The 27,497-nt window shown below is 46.7% G+C and overlaps 1 protein-coding gene across 3 annotated transcripts in view; it reads left to right on the top strand.

The window, feature by feature from the left end:
• Positions 1–27,497, top strand: part of LAMA3 (laminin subunit alpha 3) — a 241,421-nt gene that overhangs the window by 19,823 nt on the left and 194,101 nt on the right. Inside the window, exon 1 of one of the 3 annotated variants that reach the window (XM_082853209.1) lies at positions 26,566–26,932. The exons of the other annotated variants lie outside the window; for them this stretch is intronic. Within the exon in view, the coding sequence (XP_082709335.1) occupies positions 26,864–26,932 (69 nt within the window). The 5' untranslated portion in view covers positions 26,566–26,863. Of the gene's footprint in view, positions 1–26,565; positions 26,933–27,497 lie in introns of those variants that run through there. 3 annotated transcript variants of the gene reach the window in all.

The raw sequence follows: 27,497 nt of genomic DNA, 5'->3' as shown, positions 1-27,497 counted from the left end.
CATGGCTCACGGGCCCAGCCGCTCCGCGGCATGTGGGGCATGTGGGATCTTCCCGGACCGGGGCATGAACCCGCGTCCCCTGCATCGGCAGGTGGACTCTCAACCATTGCGCCACCAGGGAAGCCCATATTAGCTATTTTTAAGTGTACAGTTCAGTAGTGTTAAACAGATTTATGTGGTTGTGAAATCAATCTCCAGAACTCTTTTTTATCTTGCAGAACTGGCCCTGTGTACTCATTAAACACTAACTCCCCATTCTACCTTCTATCTCTATGAATTTGACTACCCTTGATACCTCATACAAGTGGAATCATACCGTATTTGTACTGGCTTGTGTCACTTAGCAGAATGTCTTCAGGGATCATCCATGTTGCAGCATGTGTCAGAATTTCCTTTCTTTTTTTTTTTTTTTGTGGTACGCGGGCCTCTCACTGTTGTGGCCTCTCCCGTTGCGGAGCACAGGCTCCGGACGCACAGGCTCAGCGGCCATGGCTCACGGGCCCAGCCACTCCGTGGCATGTGGGATCTTCCCGGACCGGGGCACGAACCTGTATCCCCTGCATCGGCAGGCGGACTCTCAACCACTGTGCCACCAGGGAAGCCCCTCCTTTCTTTTAAAGGCTGAATAATATTCCATTGTATGGGTATCATATTTTGTTTATCCATTCGTCCATCAATGGACACTTGGGTTGCTTCCACCCTTATGCTATTGTGAATAATGCTACTATGAACATGCGTATGGCCGAGATGTTTTTATAGCATTCTCTTTCCTGGAAATTCTGACTCTGTGGACACTGACTACCATAGTTTTTGTCCTTGTTTGGCCAGCTGGTCCACTAGGGTACCTGACTCAGACCTGTCCTCCTGTGGTAGGCTAAGATGGTCCCCACAATGCTTCTCTCCTGGTGTACATGGCCCTCTCTTTTGACTGTGGACAGCACTAGAAATACGATGGATGTCACTTCCGTGATAAAGTGGCATCATATGACAAAGATGAAGGGATTTTGCAGATGCGTTTAAGGTCCCAAGTCAGCTGCTCAAAAGGGAGACTATCCTGAGGGACCTCTCCTAATTAAGGGAGCTCTTAAAAGTGACTGAGCCCTGGGCTTCCCTGGTGGCGCAGTGGTTGAGAGTCCGCCTGCCGATGCAGGGGACGCGGGTTCGTGCCCCGGTCTGGGAGGATCCCACATGCCGCGGAGCGGCTGTGCCCGTGAGCCATGGCCACTGAGCCTGCGCGTCCGGAGCCTGTGCTCCGCAACGGGAGAGGCCACAGCGGTGAGAGGCCCGCGTACCGCAAAAAAACAAAAACAAAAACAAACAAAAAAAGTGACTGAGCCCTACCCCAAGAAAGAGATTTGAAACATGAGAAATTTTCCTGCTGACCTTGAAGGGGAAAGCTGCCTGTGGTGATGGCCACATGGCAAGGACCTAAGAGTGAGTTCTAGAAACTGAGAGAGGCCCCAGCCAACAGCCAGCAAAAAAAGCAGGAACCTCAGGAACCATAAGAATATGGATTCTGCTAACAACATGTGCAAACTCGGAAGTGGGTCTTCCCAGGCATTTGGTGATTACCTTGATAGCAGCCTTGACCCTGGGCAGAGAACCTGGCTGCCTCATGCCCAGACTCCTGACGTAAAGAACCACAAGATAATAAATGGTGTTGTTTTATGCCACTAAGTTTGCGGTAATTTGTTAAACAGCAGCAGAAAATTAATGCACCTTCTTTTTCCCTCCTTCAGACCAGGCAACGCCTCCCATATATTTCACCCTATTCCTTCAACAAATATTTCTTGAGTACCTACTATGTGCCAGGTACTATTCTTGGTGTTTGGGATACATAAGAAATACAAAAGGGAAATGCACCCCACAGACTGGAAATCGAATGATACTGAGATTCCTTCCAATGAACATGCTGTCTTCAGTTTGGTGATAGAAGGGTTTTCCACCTCTTCTGCCCATATGTTTTGTTAAATCAGGCCTCTCCTGAGAATATTTTCACTGTCAGTTTGCATCTGAGATAATTCAGGGAGATCCGTCATGGTGTGAAAGACTCCATAACCCCAGTTTCAACTATGAATTGGTCTTATCCTTCTAGCATTAATTCAGTAGAGATTTTGCCTATAATGACTAGGATTTACCTGTCATACCACTTTTTAAACTGAGGATTTCTGTAGTTAGCTGGGAATTTTAACCCATTAAGTGATGTTTACTGAACACACCAGTGCCTTGTGGATTTGCTCTTTTTCCCTTAAGTCTATTTTTTTTAAAAACCTACCTGTTAAAAGTACTCTTTTAATGTATCTAAAAATCCTTAATTAAGATAGATGAATTAAAAAAACACCAGCATAGGAGCAGTTTAGTAATTTGCTGGTTGCTGACAGACATGAGCCATGGTAAACATCTTCATGAAGACTGTGCCCATCACCTCCATCCTGGCTGGGATGCTCCTCTGTAGGTGGCTGGGAGTGTGGGTCCTAGGGTCAGCCCACCCCGGTCCATGCCCTGATGCACGGCTTACTCTCTGTGTGACCCTGAGCCACAGACTTCACTGCTCTCTCTTGCAGTTTCCACATTTATAAAGTGAGATGATACTAGTGCTCGCGTCATAGGATTGCCGTGAGGTTTGAATGAGTTGACTACTTTGTTTTTAAACCTCTTCAGGCTGGTGGTTTTTAAGTAAGTTTTTATTTAATAAAATAAAGTGAACTTTAGTAAACACTCATTATTAAAACAGACCGACTCCTAACTTCTGCTCCTCTAGAAAATACTGTATATAATCCCGTAGAAAATACTCTAGAAAAGTCTAGAAGCAGGGAACGCAATATACATTATGTCAGACTGAGGATGTTTCTTTTTCCTTGTCTTGGAGCAACACGTGCTTTAACAAGCATGTTTTATCTTGTAAGAATCATATTTTATGCCCCAGTAGTGGGATCTGTATTTTCTCCTTTTTGCTGGAATTAACCATGAAAGTGTCCCTGAGAGGTTAGATTTCATAATTGAATAGCGACCTACAGACCTTAGATTTAGGAAGTGCAAATCTTTCTTTTTCTTAGTTTTTTAAATTTATTTTTTAATTGAAGTCTAGTTGATTTACAATGTTGTGTTAATTACTGCTGTACAGCAAAGTGATGCAGTTATACATATATATACATTCTTTCTTTAATATTCTTTTCCACTATGGTTTATCATAGGATATTGAATATAGTTCTGTGTGCTATACAGTAGGACCTTGTTGTTTATCCATCCTGTATATAAAAGCTTACATCTGCTAACCCCAACCTCCCGCTGCATCCCTCCCCCAACCCTTTCCCACTTGGCAACCACCAGTCTGTTCTCCATGTCCATGATTCTGTTCCTGTTTCATAGATAGGTTAATTTGTGTCATATTTTAGATGCACATATAAGTGATATCATATGGTATTTGTCTTTCTCCTTCTGACTTAAGGAAGTACAAATCTTGATGCATGGTTGGGAAATAAAATATAGGCCATGAACTTGTTATTACAAAACCACTTTTTTTCTAGCTACTGAGTGGAATTTGACTTTGATGTGCTGCAGTCAGTTTGACAGCTTATGTTGTCGCGAGGTGGTTACTTTTCTCTGTTGTGTTTTGGACTGCTTGGTGGTTTTCATTGTTGTTTGTCTTGGCCAACACAGTTTGACAAGTGAGAACATTGCCTTCAGGACTTGATCTTGAAGGGCAGTTTTCCTCCTTACAAGGTGGCAAACGTAGGAAGGTTCTGCAATTCTCCAGGGGCTGTGGCATATTCTGGGGCTGTTCAAGTTCATCACATTATATATTACTAATCAGTTTCAGGCTATAGAATAAGAACAGAATGTGTTACTGGAAACTTTCATCTCGTCTGGCCAAGTATAATGAGTTTATTTTGACATTTGAAGCAAAATGTGGATGTCCGGTTTTTAAAAGGGGAATTTTTGGAATGTAGGGACATTTGTTTCTTCCTGGTGGGGCGTGACCTCTGGCCATCCCCCCCTGTGAGATAAGAAGGTGTGGCAATGGGCTTGAGTTACGCTCCTGGATTTCCTTCAGAATCACAATGAGTCTTACTCTGTGGACTCCCTGTATGCACTCTGCTTTTCCTCCTCCAGGGTGAGGTATAAGGAAAAACACGTGAATGTGGGTGAGGCAGGGGTTCTCATGGTCCCTTGAAGTCAAGGTGGCGGGGAGGTTGGGAGGGGCTGGATCTCAGGTGGGAAGGAAGAGGAGGACCAGCACAGGGGCAAGACAGGATCCCCAGCAGAACAAGCCTGACTCATGGGTTCCAGGGAACAACAGAAAAACCGTCTCAAGAAGAATTTTAAGGCTTTTACACAACTTGTCATGCCCTCAAGAGTACTGTTTTTAACCTATTAGTAGTAGAAATAAACAAAGACAAAGCAAACAAACACCCCTCCCCCCCCCCCAACCGCAAAAGGAATGAATGTTTGCCTTAGAGGCTGGAGGTATGAAAAGATGCCTTTGCGCCCTGTTCTGCAGGGTTGCTGGGGAAAGGGGCCTGGCTGGATAAGACCCCTTATCTTATCTTACCGTAGATAAGACAGTCCTTTGGGCCTTGTTAGAGGCAAAGGCTGTGAGGCCAGACCCTGCCCTCAGCCCTCCAGGACCTCTGAGTGGGCAGCCCGGACCACAGCTCCTGTGCCCGTTCACACATGTACCATCTCCAGGGCCTCCACCTGACTCCCTGCTTCCTGCCTGAGGGCTCTTTCCAGGCCCTGGGAGTCTTCTTAGCCTGTGTTTAGAGTAGCTAGCCGTGAAGTGCAGGATTTAATGCCCCCAAGGCAACCCTCAGCCCAGAAGAGACAGGAGTTGGTGGAAAATCCCCTCATTTCCCTGCCTCTTCTTGGGACAATTCCGAGGAGCTTTCTTCACAGTTCTTCAGAGTCTCCACCAGGACGGAGCCCCAGTTGGCCCTGGTGGAATCTGCCTATTAACACCTCAGTCATTGGCTTTACTCCCTCCTCTGTGTCCCTCTCCCAATTTATACTTCTTGAGATCAACTCCCAGATCAACTACCTGTACCCAAGTCTTTATCTCAGAATTGGTTTTATTTATTTATTTTTTAAAGTTATTTATGTGTTTATTTTTGGCTGTGTTGGGTTTTTGTTGCTGCGTGCAGGCTTTCTCTAGTTGCGGCAAGCGGGGGCTACTCTTTGTTGCGATGCGCGGGCTTCTCATTGTGGTGGCTTCTCTTGTTGCAGAGCACGGGCTCTAGGTGCACAGGCTTCAGTAGTTGTGGCACGCGGGCTCAGTAGTTGTGGGCTGAGTTGCGCCGTGGCACATGAGATCTTCCCAGACCAGGGCTCAAACCCGTGTCCCCTGCATTGACAGGCGGATTCTTAACCACTGAGCCACCAGGAAAGCCCCAGAATTGGTTTTAGAGAGGACCCAAACTAAGACAGGGAAGAAAGGGGCCAAGACTGAGGTCTAGAAACCCCACTAGGCGTCCACACAAGCAAATACTATGAACAAGTTATTTAAAATGCAGTAAGTAGAAAATCCAGAAAAATGTTTCTAAAGCTCTCAGATTAAGAGTAACGAAGGAAACAGCGTTATAACTTTTAAAGAAAAACAATAGGTCACAGAGAAATTTCCCATTAGTCTACCTATTTTTTCATGAACTCAGCATAGATTGTGAACTCCTCAGGGTCCAGATGCATCTGAGAGTGAATTTAGTATTCAAATGCCTTCTACGAGCTTTTTTTTTTTTTCTTTTCCTGGTCCTCTTCAACTTTTATGAGACTTTGGTGGATGAATCCAAAACATTCTTTGTAGCCCTTGTCAGTTCTGACTCAGATGGGAGGAAAGCCTGGGTTTCTGATTCTTCCTGAGTGTGTGGTTTGGGGGATTAAATTGGTTCTCGGGTTGCCTGGGTCATTATGAGTCTGACTCAGTTGGGTCTCTGGGTGGATACAGTTCAATCCAGAAAGTGGATGACTATTGGATTTGACTCAGTCTTCTAGAATTTCTAGAATTTCTAGGAATTCTCTAGCCTGTAAGCTTCAGGAAGCCAGGGACAATGTCTCCTTGTGTTCACTACATGATATTCTGCTCCCAACATCTTGCATAGTGTTCAGCACATAGTAGATGCTCAATAAATATTTGTCAAGTGAATGTAGAATGAGCCAAGGATGACTCAGGGTCGGTCTGAATTTCCCGGGCATGTAGTACCAGTGGAAGCATATTGCTGTGAGACCAAATCTCTGGGTGGGAGTGGACCAGCATTGGCCCTGTAATTAACTAGATAATTGGTTCCACTTATAATTCTTGGGTCTCTTTGCAACATCACTTAAGTATTTTAGAGGAATAACACAAGATACATGTCTTATTCAGAGAAAATTTATAATTAATAAATATTCTATTAATGAACATATAATCATGAGACTCAACCCTTGAAAGCAAATAATTTGTTAGTGGGTAGAAAAATAGGGACTGATAAAATCTCCTGAGCTACTAAGGATGCAATTTTGTCCTTTATGCTACTGTAATAACCTAAAAATGGCAATTTGCCTTTGAAGTGCTTTTTAAGGAACTTACACATTAGGAAGAATCTGGCAGTCTGGCATTTTCTTTTTCTTTCTTTTTTTTATTTTTTTGCGGTACGCGGGCCTCTCGCTGTTGTGGCCTCTCCCGTTGCGGAGCACAGGCTCCGGACGCGCAGGCTCAGCGGCCATGGCTCACGGGCCCAGCCGCTCCGCGGCATGTGGGATCTTCCCGGACCGGGGCACGAACCCGTGTCCCCTGCATCGGCAGGCGGACTCTCAACCACTGCGCCACGAGGGAAGTCCTGGCATTTTCTTTTTCTGTATAAAAACCTCAAAGAAGCTAAGTGGATCCACAGCAACAGAATAGAATCCTGAGATGTCAACTTTGCTTAGTTCTCTGAATCACTATCCCAAACAACATCGGTAATGTACGCTTGTGAATAGATTCCAAGATCTCTAAACACTACTATAGAAAATAATGCCTGGGAAATAGTTTCTGACCTAAAAATGGTGTATTCTCTGGCCATGTTGGTTGTTTTCAGTATTTTTTTCCTCAATTGATGTATTCTTTTTTCTCAATATATTTTTCCACCATCTACCCATTTCCTCAAGCCATAAAGTTGAATTAACATTTACTCCATATATTACTTAAGATTATCACCTAAGGTTACTTAAGATTGAAACAGATAGATCTGATGCTGGTGGCTAAATACAATGCTAGTTTATTTCTCATTCATGAAGAGTTGAAGCGTAACCGATCCTAGCCTGGTCACCCGCTCCAAACAATGGTTCAAAGACGTAGACTGACTAACTACAGAGAAGGCAGGAAACGTAGTCTAGCTGTTGCTCTAGAATGGAAGCAAGCTCTCTAGTCAGCCAGGCAGTCTCTTCTGTGTGCTGCAGGTGGCTCCCACCTGTGGTGAAAGCTTAGATTGTGTATCTCTTCCCAGCTCTGTATCCACTGACGTCAGCCGTGGTGGGAGCATTTACACCACAGGAATTAGCCAATGTTACACATCAAGGCTTCTTTCCAGGAGCCAGTATACCAGCATATGACTCACTGAGTCTCTTCCACATTCCTGCATTTCCCCCTCCTGCCGCTCCTTACCATCTGATTAATTATTACGTCTTGATTCTTAATATCCTGGAGTCCCGTTCCTCCTCTCATCAATACCGTGCTACCCTAGTTGGTCCTTTGACAGCTTTACCTGTGATTAGTCCACCAGCCTTCTAACCCATCTCCCAGCCTCTGCTCTCAGGTCCCTCCCCTAGTTCTGCAGTCACTCATGGTGCAGAAAGATGAGCTGAGAAACAGTAGAGATGACTGAGGTTGGCTGTTTTCCGGGCATCTACCTGTCAATCTTTCTCACTGCTTCCAGAGCAAAACAAAGGTTTAAACGTGTCATTCTCCCTGATGAACATCCTCCAGTTGGCTCCCCATTACTTTCAGAATAAAGTCCAAGTTTCCTGGCATGGTGTATAAGTCCCCTCACAGTCTAGTTCCTGCCTTTTCACCAGCCTCTTTTCTAGATGCCACTTTCTCCCACAGACCCTACGTCACATCAGTAGGGACCTACTGGTAATTCCCTAAACACTCCATGACATTTCCTGCTTTGTGGCCTTGTTTGGGTGCTGTTCATGCTCACCACCTGGTCTGGCTACCTCCTTCCCAAGGTAACTCAGGTTACCACCTGCTGGAAACCTTCCCTGACTGCTTGCTTCCCTCCCTTCTGTTTCTGTTTACTCTGAGGCAGTTGCTATGCTCTGTCACGAAGGCTTGGTACACCGTGAGCTCCTTTAAGGTCAAGGAGCGTATCATAGTCTTCTTTTTCTCCATGGGCCTTAAAAGTCCTGGAAGGGGGCTTCCATGGTGGCACAGTGGTTGAGAGTCCGCCTGCCGATGCAGGGGACACGGGTTCGTGCCCCGGTCCGGGAAGATCCCACGTGCCGCGGAGCGGCTGGGCCCGTGAGCCATGGCCGCTGAGCCTGCGCGTCCAGAGCCTGTGCTCCCCAACGGCAGAGGCCACAACAGTGAGAGGCCCGCGTACCACACACACACACACACCTGGAAGGTCCTACATCCTCAACACGTGATGAATTAAATGGAAAGAAACATTTCAATACTATTCTTTTTATAGTATCCCATTTGATTTTGTGTCTTGCTCTAGCCATGAACAGCTGGGCTCTATTTTTTAAATATCCCTATTTACATTTGCTAGTTCCCACATAACCAGCACCACAAGTATAACAGACATAACAGAAAATGAGTTAAATATGTTTCCTTCCAAAACATTCAGTAGGCTGTAGTCAGACAACATAAAACCAAGAATCAGAAGCAGGGATAGGAATTGTACTGGAAAGCAGCAACATTTTTCTACTGGAATTTCTCTATGAATATATGTTAATATGATAAAGTGCTAAACAGAGGTCACAGTGACCTCTTGGGACTCTTACCAGGTCACCCTGAGTCTCACACCATTGTAACTCTGGTGTTCAGCTGTGTGCCAGGATTAAGGCCACTGCAGAGTGGTCAGAGGGATCTTTCTTGTCAGGAAGGGTGATAACCAGGGTTTGGCCTCCCATGGGAGGGTGAGGTCTGCAGTCCAGGAAGAGGCACTAGAGGGGGTAGCCCCCCGGCTGTGGGTCGGCCCCCATCAAATTCGTCTCTCAAAGAGCTAGATGGCAAACATGCACCGGGGTTCATTTCTTGAAAACTCCCTGGATCATGGCTTATGCTGCCGAGAGAAAAATAAACAGAAACAAAGCCCTTGGTACCTTCTAGAAAAGGTTAATCCTCTTTCTTTGAGGACTGGCCATGCAGTTAAGAAGATAGGAGGAAGATGGAACGCCAAGGCACCGGTATTGAGTTCTGTGGAACTGGGAATTGACCAGAAGGAGAGCCACTTGGTTTCTTGGGAAGGACCCAGGCTGCCGTGCCAGCCTTTGGCCCCAGCGGGGTGGTCAGGGTGGAGAAGAGACTGACTGAGGCATAGAACCCGGGCAGGCTGGAGTGTGCTGGCAGGCCCTCCCCCGTGTGTGTGGGGAGGACTCCCTGCTATGGCTGGAGATGCTTGTGAACAGTGTTAGTGAATGTGCTTTGATCCTTGTGAAGCACTAGGCAGACATAGACTAGTACTATCATTACTTAGAGAAATTGTCGTTGACACCCCTCCTTCTCTCCTTTTCTAGGCTTCCAATAAGCTTACACTGCCTTATCTCTTCCAAGTGAGTGAAGGATCTATAAATATATTCACAGTAAAGTTCTGGAAGCTCAGTACTGATGTTACGTCTTCCCAGAATGTTTGCATCTTAAAAAATTATTATCTACGTTTGCCATGGAATTAGTACTTCTAGGAATTTATCCTAAGGAAATAATGAAATAAGTGCTTAAAATGTTTGAGCAAAGATATTCTTGGGAGCATTGTTTATAATTATATAACGTGGGAAACCATCTCACGTCCAGTAAAAGGGGACTGATTCATTGAATGGATTAACTGGCAACCATTGGAAGGATGCCACAGAGGGGGTCTTTGTTGATCTGACGTATGTTCGTGCTATAGTGTGAAGGAAAAAAAGCAAACTATATGTAAGCTGTATATATAGCGTGGTATGATTTCCTTTTCTTTGTGTGTATAAGCAAAGCAAAAAGTCAGGAAAGAGGGAATCGAAAATGCTGAGTGCTTTTTCTGGATGGAGCAATTATTGATTTTTACTTTCTTCTGTGAATCTGTTTTACAGTGTGATTCAGATGCATGGCTCTGGGTTATTACATAGGTACAAATCTGGCTCCAGAACTTTCGAGCTGTGTGACACTGGGCCCTCTTAGTTAATGTCTCGGGGTCAGTTTCTTCATCTGAGATGTGGGGATGAATCTAGAACCACCCTCATAGGATTGTGAGGAATTAATAAGGTCATACAGAAAAGCTCTTAAAATTATGCCTCACGCACTATGAGAACTCAGTCCATGTTAGCTATTATATCTGTATTTTTTTCACTGAACATGTATTACTTTTAGCGTTAGAAAGACAGTAAAGACGATTGGGAAAATCTCTCCTTTGGGGGAAAGAAGAAGAATTCAATACAGAGAGGGCAATAGGCACAGTTATTCCCGGTGGGATTGGAGGTATTGATGGAAAAGCTTACTTAGAGCTTTCCTGATGCCCTCCATCCCCCAGATATGATCATTTCATCCCTCAATGAGGTTGGCCTGCTAGAGATCTTTAAATGCCAACAGAATCAGAGAAATGCCCAGTAAATGGAATTTTTTTAAAAAGAGCCTCTTTTATTCTTTAGCTAGTCTTGAAAACTGTTTCTTCCCTTGCGAAACTTTCGTGATTTCAGGCATATTTTAGCTTTAAATCATGGCAGTTTTCCTATTACTATTAATGGCAAGCATATATAAGGAAAAACTGAATTTCATGAATTCTTCGCAAGGGTTCCAACGAGAGCTTGTATTAAACGTAACGTCTCGGGGCATCCCTGGCCCTGGCGCCTTCCCTCCTCTGCCCGCTGTCCTCCAGGGCCCGCACCAGAGCCTCTGCCCCTCTTTCCGCTGGTGGCCCTGGAGCCTTCCTGTGCCACGAGACATTTTCCTTTACTCTTTTCTTCCCGAAGCCTCTCCTTTCCCTAGTCCTGTTTCTGTGCTTTTCACTTTCCGTTCTTCCATTGCATTTCCTTCCTTTAGAGAAAAACTAGACCCAAATCAAACCACCACCTGGTTTTCCTGCCCGCCTTCAGGAGGGGTGCTGTGCGTGTCCCCGGCCACCCCTCCCAGCCCCAGAGTTGTGGCCCGAGGAGCCAGGTGGGAGGGTTAGGGCTCCACCAGGACCAGGCTCCCTGCCTGACTCCAGCCGTACCCACTGGCCCAGCCTCCTAAGGCCTCACGACGTGGGCAGCATGGACATCCTACCTCCTGGGACCTCTGCAGCTCCCTCCAGACCAGAGGGGCCTGGCTTTACATGCCCCCATCCCATCCCGAAGTTCCTGCCGCTCTTCCTTGCGAGGTCTCCTTGGCATGCAGCCTGCACATGAGATGCTTCATGCTCGCTCCTTTGTCTCCCTAACTCAACAGCAAGCTCCCGTGCTGTTTGCACTCCTCTCTTTAACTCTCAGACCACTAACGGCAATGTCCTGCAGTGTAGGAATTTCCCGATTCAGCACATCATGCATGACGAGCTCTGTGCCGTATACTTTAAGCACTCTGAGCGATGAGATTGCATGTTTACCTTTACAGTTGCTCAACATTGCGGAATAACCGGAATGAACATTGGGGTCTTTCCCCTGTCTCTCGCAATCACCCTGGCCCAGCAGCCTCTCGCCGTCCCCGCATGGCCGGTTCTAAGCACACGGTGTCCCAGGAGCTCCAGCGAGATGGAGGGGGCACACCAGGGGCGGGGAGACGCAGCGCCCTCCTCCTGCTTCGGGACCTCGTCCTGCTTCACCACCATCTGGGGGGGCCCAGCAGCACGAAATCAGGCTGGTGTCTCTATCAGAGGATGCAGGTGGGTGGAGCCAGGGGGCAGGTAGCATCAGGGTGAGAGAGCAGAGCCCAGGGCCTGGCTGAGGTCAGGTGGACCACAAGGAAAGCAGAGTCCAGCCTCCTTACTGCGGAGGGAGGCCAGGGCAGGGAGACTGGGTAGAGCGCAGCCATTTTGCAAATCCCTGTGTTTCAGGGCGAGGGTATCTCCCCAGCTCTGCGCGGCCTGGGCAGGGCTGGACCTGGAAGCGTCTGGTGTTTAGGACAGGTGGGTTTGACAAGTTGCCCGGGCTGCCCGGCTTGTCCCCGTTGCTAGGTTGCTATGGTTTGAACTCCTTTTATTACTCTCCCAGCCAGCCTCCACTCAGCCCTAGATTCTGCTCTCCTCCCTTCTCTTGTCACTTCCTCCATCCGTGTGAGCCCCCTACTCTCCCCAAGGCTGCAAAAACCACCGCCCAATCCAAGGGCACATGAAGATTCGAGAAGCACTGCTTAGACCAGGGCTCCTCAAACCGTCTGTTACAAGGGACCCATTTTTTAAAAAAAAACATTTCTAAGCTGTCACAGACCAGTACCTTTGTAAAATACAATAAAAACAAATTCTTAGAAAAATGAATTGAAAAATAAAGTCTAAAGACATACAAAATATAAGCCTCATTTAATAAAATCAGATTCAATCGATGCCAACTTGTTCTTTCCGATTGTTATGAAGGTTTCTCAGTGCTCACTCTTGGTTTCTGTCCCTGTTTCACTGTGGATGAGTCACAAGCAGTCCATGGACCACACTCTGAGCAGCGCTGCTCTAGACCGTGAACTGTCATTTTTCTTCAGCGTTATTGATGCTGTCCCTGAAAAGTCTGCTTCTCCTTTCTGTGACCACGAGTCTCTTCTCTGGCTCAGACTTGGTTACGCAGGTCAAGGTGTGTTTGCTAATTGTCTAAGACTGTAGCCTCGAGTCCCCCTGTGACCGGGATGGTCTCCCTCCCCTCCCTCCAGCCACCCTCCGCCCTGCTCAGTGCCCGAAGCAGCTGACCTTCACGGGCAGAATCTATATTGTCCCTGCCCTTGGGCGTCTGGCAGAGTCTGGCCAGTGGGATGTGCACGCACGTGCTCAGCTCGAGGGCAGGAGGAGAGTGAGGCTGGGGTGTCTGTGCCCCACCCACTGCAGGATCTCAGTGCTTCTACTGAGTCGCTTGGCTCCTACAGCAACAGCTGTGTCTCAGCTTCCTGTCCTTGCCCTTCAGGTCCAGGGTGGGAGCGGCGCTCAGATGCTCTTAGCTGTCACCCCTGCTCACTCCTTCGTAGAAAGCTGCTTTATGAAAGTCTCCTCAAGTACTTCATTCTAGTAGGTCCTCCGTCTCCCGCTGGGGCTCTAGTGACACCAGCGCTCTGACTTTCGAAGGATGCTTTTTGACCGGTTGAAAGTGACCAAAATCCCCCCAGTTGTCATCTCTGAAAGAATGAAAGGGAATTATTGAGGAGGTGACTAACTGTAAATTTTTAGAAAGTACATATAATGTAAGTGTGTGTGTGTGTGTGTGTGTGTGTGTGTGTGTGTGTGTGTGTGTGAGAGAGAGAGAGAGAGAGAGAGAGAGAGAGAGAGAGAGAGAAAGAGGAAGAGAGGGAGAGGGCTCAGTTGAATTATGACCATGAAATAAGGAACAGTATTGTGTTCCTTCCTATAGAGAATGCCTGGTACACAGAAATAACTCACTGAATGTATGTTTAATGTATGAATGAATGAGTGTCCAGAGAGTTCCTTACTATATCTGTCCAGTGTACACATGTCCCTCATACACCAAAAGCCATACCTATGCAACAGATAGTAAAATATTTATCCCTTGCAATTTGGAGCGTACTGAAGACATAATGAAAAAGTTGGATTTTTGGTCACTTACATTTAGAGTATTCATTGAAACGTTTAGAAAAAATAGGTGGTAAGAAGGTCTGTTGCCCTTTTCCCTGTGGTAGATCCGCTTATGAGTCTTAGAAAATTCTTCAACATCTGCTTCACAAGATGAAGCAACAGGAATAACACCTTGCTTCACAAGATGAATAATTTAGAATTGAGAACGTTAAGTTCTATGGCAGCTATCATGTGAATTTAATGCTAACATCCTTCCTATGCTGGAAACCGTTCTAAGCACTTTTCAAGTATTAACTCACTTCATCCTCACTACAACCTTGTAGGGTAGGTTCCTGTTTCCTAGAAGAGGAAACAGGAGCTCAGGGATGTTCTGTAGCCTCCTGACCCTATGACTAATGGTCACAGGTGAGCACTCAGTAGACACAGGGTTGGCACCTGTGCAGTCTGGCTGCAAAGCCGACCTTAGGTGCTGTGTGATATGTTGCACGTGATGCTCCCGTTCTGTCCCTGCTCCAGTTCTATGAACCTCTATGGCCCCTGGGCGGGGGGTGGGGGTGGGGTGTGTTTGGTTAGAACCATGTCCCTCTCTCAGGATGTTGTCCATCACCTTCCAGAGTGTTCCCCTAAGAAGATCCATTTGAGAAATCCCTTTAGTCCCTGAAATAATTGTGCTTCTTTGGGGGCATTAAAAAACAAAACTAAACAAAACATATGGACACTGGGATCCTGTTTCCCTATTTATATTGGCTACTAAAAGCAAATTTATGGCTACACTGTGCAAGTGTATAGAACTTCATGACCCGTATTTTGTGTGCAAACTTCACTGTGGGCTCAAGATTTCATCACTATTGATCATTTTCCTTTCACTCCTTTTGTTTGTTTGTTTTTGCTCTTGGGTAATTTCATATTGCTGTTTTCTGTACATCCTTTAGGATTTAGGGTTCTAAATCCCTCCCAACCCTTTTTTCTTAAACAAAATGGGATGTAGATGAAGACAAGCAGTATATTGATGAAACAGTAAAAAAAATATGATCACTGTTTTCATTCCAGTCATACATTTGGTTAACACTTAGAATAAACTGTCAAGATGTATTTTACCTGACTTCATGATTATTCTAAGCCTGAAAGATTTGTATATTCACATAGAAGCATTTCTTATTTTATAGTGTTTATGATATTTCTGAGTCACTTTGAGAAGTACAGTGAGATTCTATAGAAAACACTCGGACTTTGCAAGCTGGCTAAGGTTCAGTTTTCAATTCTTCTTCTTTTTAAGTGGATTGTCACAGAGAAGCTTTGTCAAGCAGAATGACCAAGCATTAAATGCTGTCTGAAGAGCGCGCCAGGTTATAATTTTCCTTTTACAATACGTAACTGACAAAGAACCTGCTTTTACTAAGCTATTTCCTCTCAGAACTGATGTGATATGTTCGTTTTCCCTTGAGCAAATATATCCTTTAATTATAAGGCCTCATTAGCTATTGTACTATTTCATTCCCCAATATTTTTTCTTTTGCCCCTAAATGTTTCCAGTGACAGTAGGATAGTAATGTGTGTGTTGACAGCTGAGAGAGGGTTCACTTGTAAACATATAGGGATTTATCCTAAGCGTGCATATCATGACTCATAACACCTCCTCAAGGCATTCTTTCAAAAGACCCCTTCTCGCTCACGTTGTACCTCTTCCTACCATCATTGCTACTCTTGCTAAGAGTTATTGCTTACTTTGGAGAACAGTTGGAGCTTATTTACTAAAGCATGTTCTCTGCTGAAATTTCGTGCTCGACATATCCTAGAGAAGAGAGACTTGCACCATTAGCTTGCAGTTTGGCTACCTGAAATACTTATTTTGTCCCCCAAACGGGTCTGCAATCATAGCCTGGAGAAGACATGGTCCATTGCTGGAAAAACTGGGCCAGCTTTCTATGGGGTTGGTTTGGCGGCTGTGGGCATGGTGTGATTTCAGGGTGTAGAGCAGCCTGTCCACCCACCCCTGGAATTCCTTTCACTGAGGATAAAGCTGTTAAAAGGCTAATGCTGTTGGGAGAGGTAATACATTGACTTAAAACTCACTTGAGACTGGGTTTCCACAGGAGAGAGAACAGCGCTGGCAATGTGCGCCTGATGGAAAAAGGATATATTTTGTGGGCTGGGCCAGTGCCTCTCGACTTGAGTGTACGTCTGAATCATCTCTTCAAATGACAGGTCTGACTCAGAAGTTGCAGGCGTGCCTCTAGATTCTGCATTTCTGAGATGCTCCCGGTGATGCCTGGCTCCTGGCCTGGGGGCCACACTCTGAGCAGGGAGGGGCCGGAAGGACTCTCTGCTCGTCAGCCGGCCTCCCTGGGGAGTGAAGAGCAGGGCGTAGGCTGAGCCAGAAGCAGGGCGGGCAGTGGAGAAGATGAGGTCCGGGGCGGGGGGCAAAGCCTCCCATCGCCAGTGATAACAGACACTATGCTAGGGACACACAGACCTGGAGACGGGGGCAGACATCCTCACAGCCAGGTAACTGTTTGTGCTCCTCCTGTTGCTGGCTTTCTTGGGCACGGTACACACAGGGTCAGAAAATCAGGCTGGGCAGCAACTTCTGTCTCTGCAGGACAACCAGGGAGGAATGACTCCTTGAAGAAAGTCCCGCACTCCTCCTTTGGCCCCGTCAGGCCCTGTGGCTGCCTGCACAGCTAACTGCATACCAGCCTGGGCTTTGGAATCAGACGTGGGTCTGAGTCCTGGCTTTGTCACCGACTCTCTGTGACCGTAAACACGTTCCGCGTCTTCTGCAAACTTTAGTTTCTGCATCTATGAAGTAGAGAGAATATTAGTACCAAAACACTAGGGTTATTGTAAAGGCTACTGAAACACAGAGGCATTAGTACCCGGCACATCATAAATCCTCAACAAATGCTAGTTTTTCTCTCCCTCCTCCTTACGATTATTGTAATAATTCGACTTGACGAATCCTTCTCACAGGTGTCACCTCTCCCTCTTCTTCCTGTGACTGTAGCCTCCTGCTCCGTTTTCCTGTTTTGTGGCCCTGCATTTCCTCAATCTTGGGGCACTAATCCCAGCAGACAGAGCTTCAGGTTGTGGACTGAGCCGCAGGCCAGCGAGCAAAGCGGAGGAGCCCGGGTTTCTAGCTCGGGGACTGCACTTGGTTGGCCTTGAGCTGTCCTGGGGCCCCACTAACATCAGGTCCCCACGTCACACCTTAGCAACGGGGTCGTCTCCACCTCTCTTCTCCTTCCCTGGCATTTATGACAGGCTCACTCCGGTATATGCACATAAAATTCTGGGATTTCATGTGCTTCTTGGGGAGTCAAATGCACGAATGCAGAATCAGCGTGCACCCTGAGAAGTGTAACCACCATGGAGCGAGCTACGACCTCTGCTTGGGGGGTGTGGGGAAGATTTCACAAGGCAGCAGCCTTTCCACTGGTCTTTCAAAGATAAAAAGGAGTTCGTTGGGTCAGTACTAGGCCTGGTCATAACGTGACCAGCCGTCCCACTTTGCTGGAGACTAAGGGCTTTTCTGGGATGCAGGATTTTTGTTACTAAAACCAGGACAGTCCCAGGCAAACCAGAGTGGCTGGTTACCCTACGAGTTCACCACGATGATCTGTCTGGATCTTGAGAGTCTCCTTCTCTTTCATCAGTTATGTGAGCGCGTGTAGTCTGTGGCTGGGACCCTGAGATCTAATTCTAGAACACGGGGAGACTTCCTGCCTGGAGCGGCACCAGCTCTCAGAGTTGCAACCCTTTTATCCCTCTCCTGGGTGCTGGGACCTGTCTTGATTACCTGCTTCAACTGGGTCGGTCTGTCTTTAAGTCAGTGCTTCTCAGAGTTGGTCCTTGAATCCCTGTGCTAAGAAGGGGGACCCAAGCTTGGGGCTTAATGCCGTCTTGAAATCCTTAATAACTTTATGTTTGAGTTTGTGTTTTGTAAGTGAAGTCCAGTCCGTCACGGAGTGTGTGCTGGCTCATGGGCCATCCTGCCTCCCAGACAGGTTCTAGGCCACCTGCTCCCCCAAGTCCTGGTGCCTCAATTCCTCCAATCCTCTTCTTCCCTGACCCCACCCTGCCACCCTGTGGCTGGGGTCTGGGAGCAGGTGCAGGGAAGGCTGGCTACATGCACACCGTGAGGAGGAGGGGCAGGGCGGAGCTATCTCCATCCCAAGCTAGAAGAGCAATGGGCGACTTGACAGGGAGGAGCCTCTTGTCCATCCTGCATCCAGGTACCAAGCTCATCCCAGTGTGGAGGTTCCAATCCCTTGGGGATCGTCTGTCTGTGTGAGTTGGGCGGTGGGCCCATGAGAAGGGGAGGGAAGGGGAGATTGACCTCGCCCTTGACCAGGGCACGGTGCGTCACGTCCACCTAGCAGCGGTCGGGAGGGGTTCCTGGCGTGTGCACAGCCAGTGGCAGAGTGGTCCCTGTGCGGGTCTGCATTCACCCTTGCCCAAAGGAGTGCAACATTAAATAGCAAATAAAAGTTACCATGATAGGTCAAGAGAGGAACTGTGGAAGAAAGGAAAAAGCATATCTTAGTACCTTTAAAAGCACTTTTTTCCTGCCTTTAACCAAGGACCCCTGTATTTTCATTTTGCTCTGAGCTCTGCAAATTGTACAGCTGGCCTTGCTTCTAGGCCTCACTGCAGACCTACTGAACTGGAAGGTCTCGAATTGTAGCCTGGGAATCTTCACTGTGGCACAGCCCCAGGTGCTTCTAATGCACACCTAAGTCTGAGGGTGCAGCAGTGACATTTTGCCCCTAGTTTGGCCGAATGTCCAGAATTGATCTTGTCTTCTCTCAGCCACTGTCATCCTCTATGGCCAGTGTAAGTAGCCTGGGTGATAAAAGAAAGAACCCAACCCCTTTGAAATCTCAACCTCCACCACCATTAATTTCCGACTTAGCAGGAACAGCAGGGCCAAATTGGCCTGAACCAGGGTCCTCTCAGCGTCAGCACCTCTGTGTTCCTGGCTCAGCAGGATTCCCAGTTCTTCTTTTTTTATTTTTTTGCAGTACGCGGGCCTCTCACTGTTGTGGCCTCTCCCGTTGCGGAGCACAGGCTCCGGACGCGCAGGCTCAGCGGCCATGGCTCACGGGCCCAGCCGCTCTGCGGCATGTGGGATCTTCCCGGACCGGGGCACGAACCCATGTCCCCTGCATCGGCAGGCGGACTCTCAACCACTGCGCCACCAGGGAAGCCCCCCAGTTCTTCTTCCAGGCTCAAGACAGGGCCGCACCTGCCCGTGTCTTTGAAGGAAAGTTTGGCGGCAGGACCAGCCTTGGTCATGACATACCACATTCCCTTCCTGCCTCAGTGGCGTTCCAGACATACGGACTCCATTGGTTTGTGTCCCTGTGTGGGGAGGACATGGAGCAGGGTCCACCCTCAAGAGACATGTCACACGGACGAGATGCAAACAGATGTGTAGTTCTGAACCGCTGAGATTTTGGTGTTGCCATTGCAACGCAACCAGCCCACTCCAGTGGACCGGGCTCCATTCTAATGACTGTGACTCTCTAAGCATTTTCAAGTCCTTAACTGTAAAGCAAAAGGCGGGTGCACAGAGCTTCCCTCATTGATTTCCTGGAATGGGGGAGAAAAAAGCAAGGATTTCCTTTTAGAAGTCCCTGAACAGAAACTTTGATTCTGTTGATGAGATGATCCCACGTGCCCATCCTCAGGCCTTTGTGCCCTCCCACCCACACCAGCAGTTTCAAGAAGTGACCAGTCGCAGGCTTGGCTCATGGAAAGGTCTTGCCACCCTGAGAGGAACACCGAGAAAGGAAGGTGCCAGAGGTTACAAGGTCATGGAGCTGTAAGGCAGGAGCGGGATCGAGCTGTCCAAATGGACAGTTTCAAGCTCGGAGTGTTTTCCCGGATTTGGGGCGGATTTATTCCCTGGGGCCCATTAGTTGAATTGCAGTTCAAGTGGAATCAGCTTTCTTTCCTTGCAAGTCTGGCAGTGAAGGGACCCACGTGTCTTAGCCAGTGGGAATGAAGAGAAAAAACCCCTCTCCATTACTGGCGGCCCAAACCACAAGAAAACAATTCCTTCTAGGGTGCCTGTGCACGCTGGTGTCTGCATTTATAAGGATGACCCCGGTCAGGGCATCTCCCCGCCTCCCGAACAAGAGGCCACTCCCGCTGCCAGCCTGGAACCAGGGCGCAAGGTGCTCGTGGACATTTCGAATGGTTCCTTGGGATTTTCGCCAAGTCACTTGACCAGGACAGGAGGCAATATATATTTTGTGATGACTAAAGACTGATGTTCCATTTAGGTTTGTATTGTCTTATCTCCTTGGGAAGCAGTTGTTGGAGGATTTTAGAGATATGGTTCCCACTTGGAGGTGAGCGCACAGCGTGTTATGAACTGTGCCCCTCTCGTGCTTTATTCTTCTATCTCCCCCGTCATCCTCAATTCCCACTCCTCTTCCATGGCCCTTCGCAAGCATCTGTTCTAACATCTTTGCTACTTAATCTGAAGCACACTTGTGCCCTTAAGATGCGCTCACTTCCACGGGGTAGGTCCTCACGTGTGCCGGGCTCTGCGCTGAGTGCAATGCGGGCATCGGCTCTTTTACTCCTCACACAAGCCCTCTGTGGGGCGTGGTCACCGACATTCCTCCCTCCACCTGGGTCACGCTGCCAGCCTCTATCTGGCCCCTCTTCTGGGTGGTGAGTGTGAATCAGGAGCTGGTCATGCACGGCTCTGTCCTGTCCCTTGAGAGCAGGTGTCCAGAGGCAGGCATATGCCCTTCTCTGCTTCTCCTGCCTGAGACACATGGGCCACCGGCCCGGGACATCTCACCTGGCGGTCACCATTAGCAGACACAACCTGTGTCCTCCAATATAAGCTTCACCAGAAATAAAGGCGATATTTTGTCCCCATTGCCCTTCTTCCTTTGTCTTACTTCTCAATTGGTTCTGAGCCAGATAAGGAAGAGGGATGCCTTTTATTGGGCCCTTTCAAACACTCCCACTTTAAGTACTATTATTATTTCTTTTTACACATGAGGGTACCAAGGCATGAAAAGATGAAGGGAATCGCCCGGATTGCACAGCTCAGAGCCTGGAGCGAGATATTCTGGCCCCAACACTGGCCATGTTATGTTCATGTTATGAAGATTCATTGATGGTGTCTGTGTATCTATTTCCTTGCTTCTCACCACTACATGGTTGGTATTTGTATGGTCATTAGTTAGATTGTCTTTCACGTTGATTTTATTTAATAGAATATTGCCTGGGGGAGTCATATATGGGTGTAAATGAGGTGCACCAAAAGTTACATCAGATATTTAGAACTTATTTTGCATTTTTTTTCCCAGAAAAATTTATAAATAAGGAGCTCTAAGCTATGCCTTAAAACCCGCTTAGTCCCTAGTGTTATAATAGTGTCGTATTCCACATTTGCAAGACGGGTGGTATAAACCTTATGGTATAATCCTCCCCACTCTGTGTAGCTTCTGGGGTATGGGGAGAAAAGGGGTCCCAGATTGGGGAAGAAAGACCAGGGAGTAAGAGAGTGGGGGAGGGGCAGAAGTGGACCCCCCAGGAAGTGAGGGGGTGGGCAGGCCATTGTGTGGCATTTGGATGATGGAACTTTGGGGCTCCACACACCCTCCAGCTCCAGACTCTCCTTTCCGGAGCCTGGCCGCTCACCCCCGTCTACCATCTTCAGATCCAGACCTCATTCCTGGCGAGGTGGCCAGATTGCTTTTAGTGGGATGGTTCCTGCTGGCACTTAAGGTGTTTTTCCCACGTCAGTCCCCTTCTCCACCAGTGGGCAGAGCGGGTGTGTGCCGCGCCCCTGCCCACCAGGCGTGCCTGGAGCTGATTAGCCCAGTTCTTCCGTTTAACCCACCTGCGGTGGATGATCTGTCTGGCTGCCCTGCCCACTTCCCTGGCTCGTGTTCCACTTCTCATCCTCTCTGGGGCGGGCTTGAATCCCTGCCCTAGTTCCTAACAGTGTCTTGCCCGGAGGAGCTGGATTTCAGGAAACTGAGGCTCAAAGTTCAGCTCACTCACCCAAGGTCATCTGGTTCCCCACTGATTCTGAGCCAGACACAGGACTCTCCAGTTCTCCTGATGCCCGTCAGCCTGGCCACATTGCTCTCCGCTGCCCAGCCACAGTCCCTCACCCACCCCACTCTGACCCTTCATACTCAGGCCTCCCATTCGCCCTGCTATGAAGGATGCCTGCCCGGGGTCCTTGCGGGAGCCAGAGCATTAAGTGGGAGCATTTGGGACACAGGAGGCCGTCTCATGTCCAGATCCGAGAGTTCAGCTGGGGGTGCACCTTTTTAACACAGTGAAAGTGACTTTGAGCATCCCGTTTTTCACCAAGTAAGTGCAGTCCTTAGGGCTTTGGCTGACTGCCAGCACCACCCTGATGCAGCCCAAGCGCGGGCCCTGGCCTGGCCTACAGCCACCTGTAGCAGAGTGTTCCTGCTGCAGTTCGTGAGTGGGCAGGATAATCAAGCTCACATCCTGTATTTGCAGGCCGTGTGCACTTGAGCCGGGAGTATTTATTTAATCACTCCTGGGATGGGTGTTTTAAAGGAAACGTACAGTGTTCCAGGAAGCATCAAACACAGATATCTCCCTGAAGGGGGGCAAGCTGCATTGAGACCTACAGTTTCCACAGGAATCAGCGGCTCCAGAGGGCCAGGATGAGGCTTCAGTTGGGTCACATTGAGTTGAGGTGGTGGTGAGGTATCTCACGTGGACAGTAACTAGGCTGTTGGGTCCGAAGCTTATGTGAGAAGTCTGTGCTACAGGTATAAATCGGGAGTCAGTGGTGTAGGATGGAAATAGCGTGGAGTGAGGTGAGAGGAGGCTGAGAACTGAACTCTGGGTGCACTAGAGGAGAGGTGAGGAAGGGGGACACTCCACCCTTTGCTGAAGTGTGGCTGCAGCGGGAAGAAGGAGGGAGGTGGACCTAGAGGAGGGTTTGGATGGAGGGAGAGGAATTTTCTTGACTTCGGATGGAAGAGTCAGTTGAAAGCTGATGGCTGGAGGGTATTATGCTTAGTGAGATAAGTCAGACAGAGAAAGACAAATACTTTATGTTTTCACTAATAGTTGGAGTCTAAAAAATGAAACGAGTGAATATAATTAAATAGAAACAGATTCACATATACAGAGAATAAACTAGTGGTTACCGTTGGGAAGGGGGTGGGGTAGGGGCAAGATAGGAAAAGGGGATTAAGAGATACAAACTACTGGGTATAAAATAAATAACAATCAAAGGTGTAAGGTGCAACATAGGGAATATAGCCAATATTTTGTAATAACTTTATAAGGAATATAATCTATAAAAGTATTGAATCATTATGTTGTACACCTGAAACTAATAGAATATTGTAAGTCAACTGTACTTTAATTAAAAAATAAATACCTAAGATAAAAGCTGATGGGAAGGATCCAGGAGAAGGCAGGAGGGGAATGAGATCCAGAGCGCAGAGGGAGGAGGCTCCTGTGCCATTGGTCCAGCGGGAAGGGAGGAGGATGTGCAGATGCAAAAGTGCTCATGGATTTGGGATGGGCAGGCAAGGGATTCCTTTTAGATCGTTCTAATTTTACTGGTGAAAGAGAAAAAGTCGCCTTTGAGGGTGGAAGGAGAGGACGTGGGGTAGTGGGTGAGGATCTAAGGATCGTAGAGAATCAGGTTCAGGAAGTGGGCAGAAGCAAAGGAGGCAGCTCAGTCAGAATCACAGGTCCCTCTGCGAGGACAGAGCTGTGGCTGAATGCTGGTTGCTGCATGGCGATGTCACAGTCAGCCCGGATTCTGGACTCAGTATGTCCCTGCTGGGGTCAACCACTGTCCCCAGAAGCCAGAGGGGGCTGCCATATTTGTTGCTTCTAGAAACAATTCTTCAGTGTCCCTGCCTTTTTGTATCATTTGCTCTAGATGCAAAATCTCGGCAGGAGACATCCAATTCACTGAGCCTGGGTCAGGTACCCGTGCTGCCTTACCTGCCAGGAGAGCTGGAAAAACTGGCATTTTCAGCTTCTAAAGGTGGATTCATAAGGTGGGAAAGGCATTTGGATCCTCAGAAGTCCAACCTACAAAAGACAAAACCTCCAACAGGGCCCTTTCTCCAGCCTCCTTACCCAGAACCGGCAGTGATCTTCTTCAGGGTGGAGGTTGATGCCTCTTCAGGTGCATGGTCTCTCTCCTTATTTGGGTTTGTTATTGTGACAACCAATAAAATACCCCAGATGGTGATACCATCCATTTGGAGAACTGCCACGCTAGGGGATTTAGTGTTCAGAAAGTAAGGACATCTTTTGGCCAAAGGACAAGTTCTAAGACGAATATTTAATCTATAGCCCAGCTGATTTGAAACCACGCTTCAGCCTAAACCTCATTCCAAAAAAAAGAAAAGCTGGCTAATAAAAATGACTGTGCTGAGTCAGTTTAAGTGACCAGCCTTATGCTTTACAGATACGCACAGCTATTGTCAAAAAGGTCTCCGAAGTGCCCTGCCATTAATAAGAGCAATGGAAACACAGCCAAAAGGAAAATTTTAGCTTTAGGTAGCACTCAGATTTAGCCATGGATGCTAAATCTCAGGAAAGATGTCCCAGGGAGAAAGGAAGAGATGTGACTGAAATTAGGAAAGGACCATTACCAGTGCAGGCTAGAAAGGAGAATACCCTTTAGGCGGAAAGATATTGGCCACGAGGAGGACTGGAACATTATGAAGGATGTGGACTCAGTTATGAAAAATGATGAGAAATAACATCATTTAGAATCTGATTTAGGGTAAATCATCATTGAGCAATACTTTGCTGAACTTTATCAAGTGTGAGTCCCCTGTAGAAATCAATATATTTTTTAGGAGTTGTTGAGTTAAAAAAATTTAGATAGATTAAAGGAGGAATTAGATAACTTGGTTTGCTCGTGACGAAAGTTGAGTGAGTTAAATCTCTTTGCCTTGGAAGAACAAGATTATCATTTCCCTTGTCCTGTATAGTTTGTCAGACAAATTCTTAGGCTGTTTATCAGTTCAGTGAGTGAAGTAAATGTCATACCCAATTTTATTATAAATTAGAAAAAAAAAAGCGTGAATGAGGGCAAGTGAGTTTTATAGGGAGAATCAGGTCCTGGACAAAAAAAAAAAATTCCCTGACAGTTGAGCGTAGCTGTAAAGCGTTGGATAAAATATTGGACTTTATTGTGAAATTGAGCTCAGTTCTCGGATTCCAATGGGCTTCAACTTATTTAAAATCACCACCAAATCTATCGGTAAATTGTTAGTTGTGGATAAAATGCTCTTGAGTAACATATGTTAGTTTCAAGCTCTGCCCTTTGAGTCTACTTGGGGAATAATAACGTCCACAAGGACCGAAAACCATGCTATATGTCTTCAATCTCTTTTTTCCTCCAGAGTTAAGAATTCATCAGTCATAAAATACAGATGCAAATGTTTCACCTTCTCCTTGTCTTTTGATTTTTTTCTTGAAATCTTCCATTAAAAAATAGCAGGCTTGTCAGTTTCCAAGTTATTGGAGTGATCCAACACTTTAGACTCGATTTTGGTTCAGGATTTTTATTTCTCAGGTTATTGTAGTTATTTTTAATGAGGAAGTGAGATACTTTAATTCTCTTCCCCTTTCCAGTTCCTACCCTAATCCTTGCCTCCTGCTGACTTGCATCTTAGTTCATTAAAAAGAACCTAGGGAGATGTGGTGTTGGTATTTAAATTCTGGGCAGGCTGTCATGTGGGATAAATGGTAGAAATCTGTGCTACCCCAAAGGGTAGGTGGGGGAATTATGAGGAAAAGTTTCCAGGACAGCGAGGAAACGTGTAGTGACCCAAACTTAGCAATGCAGTGGGTCTCCTTTCCTCTCAAAAGGAGATTCTAGCGTGAAGGTTCTTACCCTGGGTGAGAGATTGACCTGGGACCTCTTGAGTCCCTTCCTGTAAGTTTCTGGAATGATCGACCTTCCCTCAACGGTGAGCAGGTGCTTTTGGGAAACAGTTAGAGGACGTGAAGGACACGGTGACTTTCCTCCTAAGCACTCTCTTTTCGATGGTGCCAAGTTCTGGGTTTTATAGGACAGGGTGATGATAAACCCGAAAGAAAGAAATGCCCTCGCCAAGCCATTGGCCGATGTGCTCTTCGCACCAGGATTAAAAGGATCCTTTTTCAGGCCAGCTGAGTCATATTTTCATCACTGGCCTTGATCGTTTAATGAGGATTGTACTTCATTTTATAAGAAGTTTTCACAAAAGTTTACGAAAATGGAGTTTAATTCCACTTGACCTGCATAGTTCCTTCTCAATTAAAAAGTTTCTATAGGGACTTCCCTGGCGGTGCAGTGGTTAAGACTCTGCGCTCCCAATGCGGGGGGGCCCGGGTTCAATCCCTGGTCAGGGAACTAGATCCCACATGCATGCTGCAACTAAGAGTTCGCATGCCGCAACTAAGGAGGCAGCCTGCAACTAAGACCCAGTGCAACCAAATAAATAAATAAATATTTTAAAAAGTTTTTATAAAATTAGCTCATTAGATAAGTTTTTCAAATGGGCATCAGCCTTAAAGGAACTATAACTGTTTGATTCTGTATCTTGGGACTTATTTTTCTTAACTCTTATTTGTATGTTTACATGGATAGTAGGAACGTTTGTAATTTAGTTAATAAAAATAAGTGTTTCAAAATGTCTCTCCATGGGTTACTTATTAATGACAAAGGTAGAAAGATAACTTTGTAAAGGGGAAATCTGGCATACATCTTCTCAAGCAAGTGATCAAACACAGCAACACTGATAACAGGACAACCTGGCATCGCGTGCTCCCTGGCATGATGCCATGAGAAGAGGATGTCCCATGGGTAGTAATCCTGCCAAAATGTTTACCCTGAATCAGATGATGAGAAAATAATCAAACACATTCAGATGGGGGAACATTCTGTTATGGAAAGATGCCAATGTCAGGAAAGAAAAATCGTGGGAGGACTGCTCTAGATTAAGGGAGACAAGAGACTTGGCAAGTAAATGCTATATATAACCCTTAATTGCATCCCGGATTGGAAAAATGCAATGGGCAGTATTAAGAGAATCAGGGTAATTCTAATATGTACAGCGTGTTATGTAAGATTTTTGTATGAATGGTAAAAGTTCCTAGGCATCAACATGTTGAGTTTATGTAGAAGAAATGTCCGTGTTCTTGGGAGGTACCTGGTGAAATATTTAGGGTTGAAGCATAATGATGTCTGAAACTTGCATTCAAAGGTTAAAAAAAGGTGTGTGTGTGTTGTGTAGACAGAGAGAGAGAGAGAAAGTACGAACGTGGCAAAATGTTAACATTTGGTGAATCTAAGCGAAAAGTGTAGGGATATTCATTGTACTGTGCTTTGAGCTTTCCTATAGGTTTGAAAATTAGGCCAAATAATAAGTTGGAAGAAGCAAATCAGGAAACACTGCATTGTGGAACAGTATGTTTATCAAATTGTAAGGCTATGATAATAGATTTATTTCACATTATAACTTAGACTCTTTTGGAGGAGAGAGTGCTGGTTAGTTGAGTAAGAAGCTAATTTTGGATGTGACTTTAAATACATGTGCATAATATTTTGCAGTTTCACATGTCCCATTTATTAAATTTCATTGCAATTCAATGACATTTATT

This window comes from Leucopleurus acutus (assembly GCF_964270905.1).
Source record: "Leucopleurus acutus genome assembly, chromosome: 13".
Taxonomy (NCBI): Eukaryota; Metazoa; Chordata; class Mammalia; order Artiodactyla; family Delphinidae; genus Leucopleurus; species Leucopleurus acutus.
The sequence above is the reverse complement of the archived record's forward strand: the minus strand, read 5'-3'. Positions and strand labels throughout refer to the sequence as shown.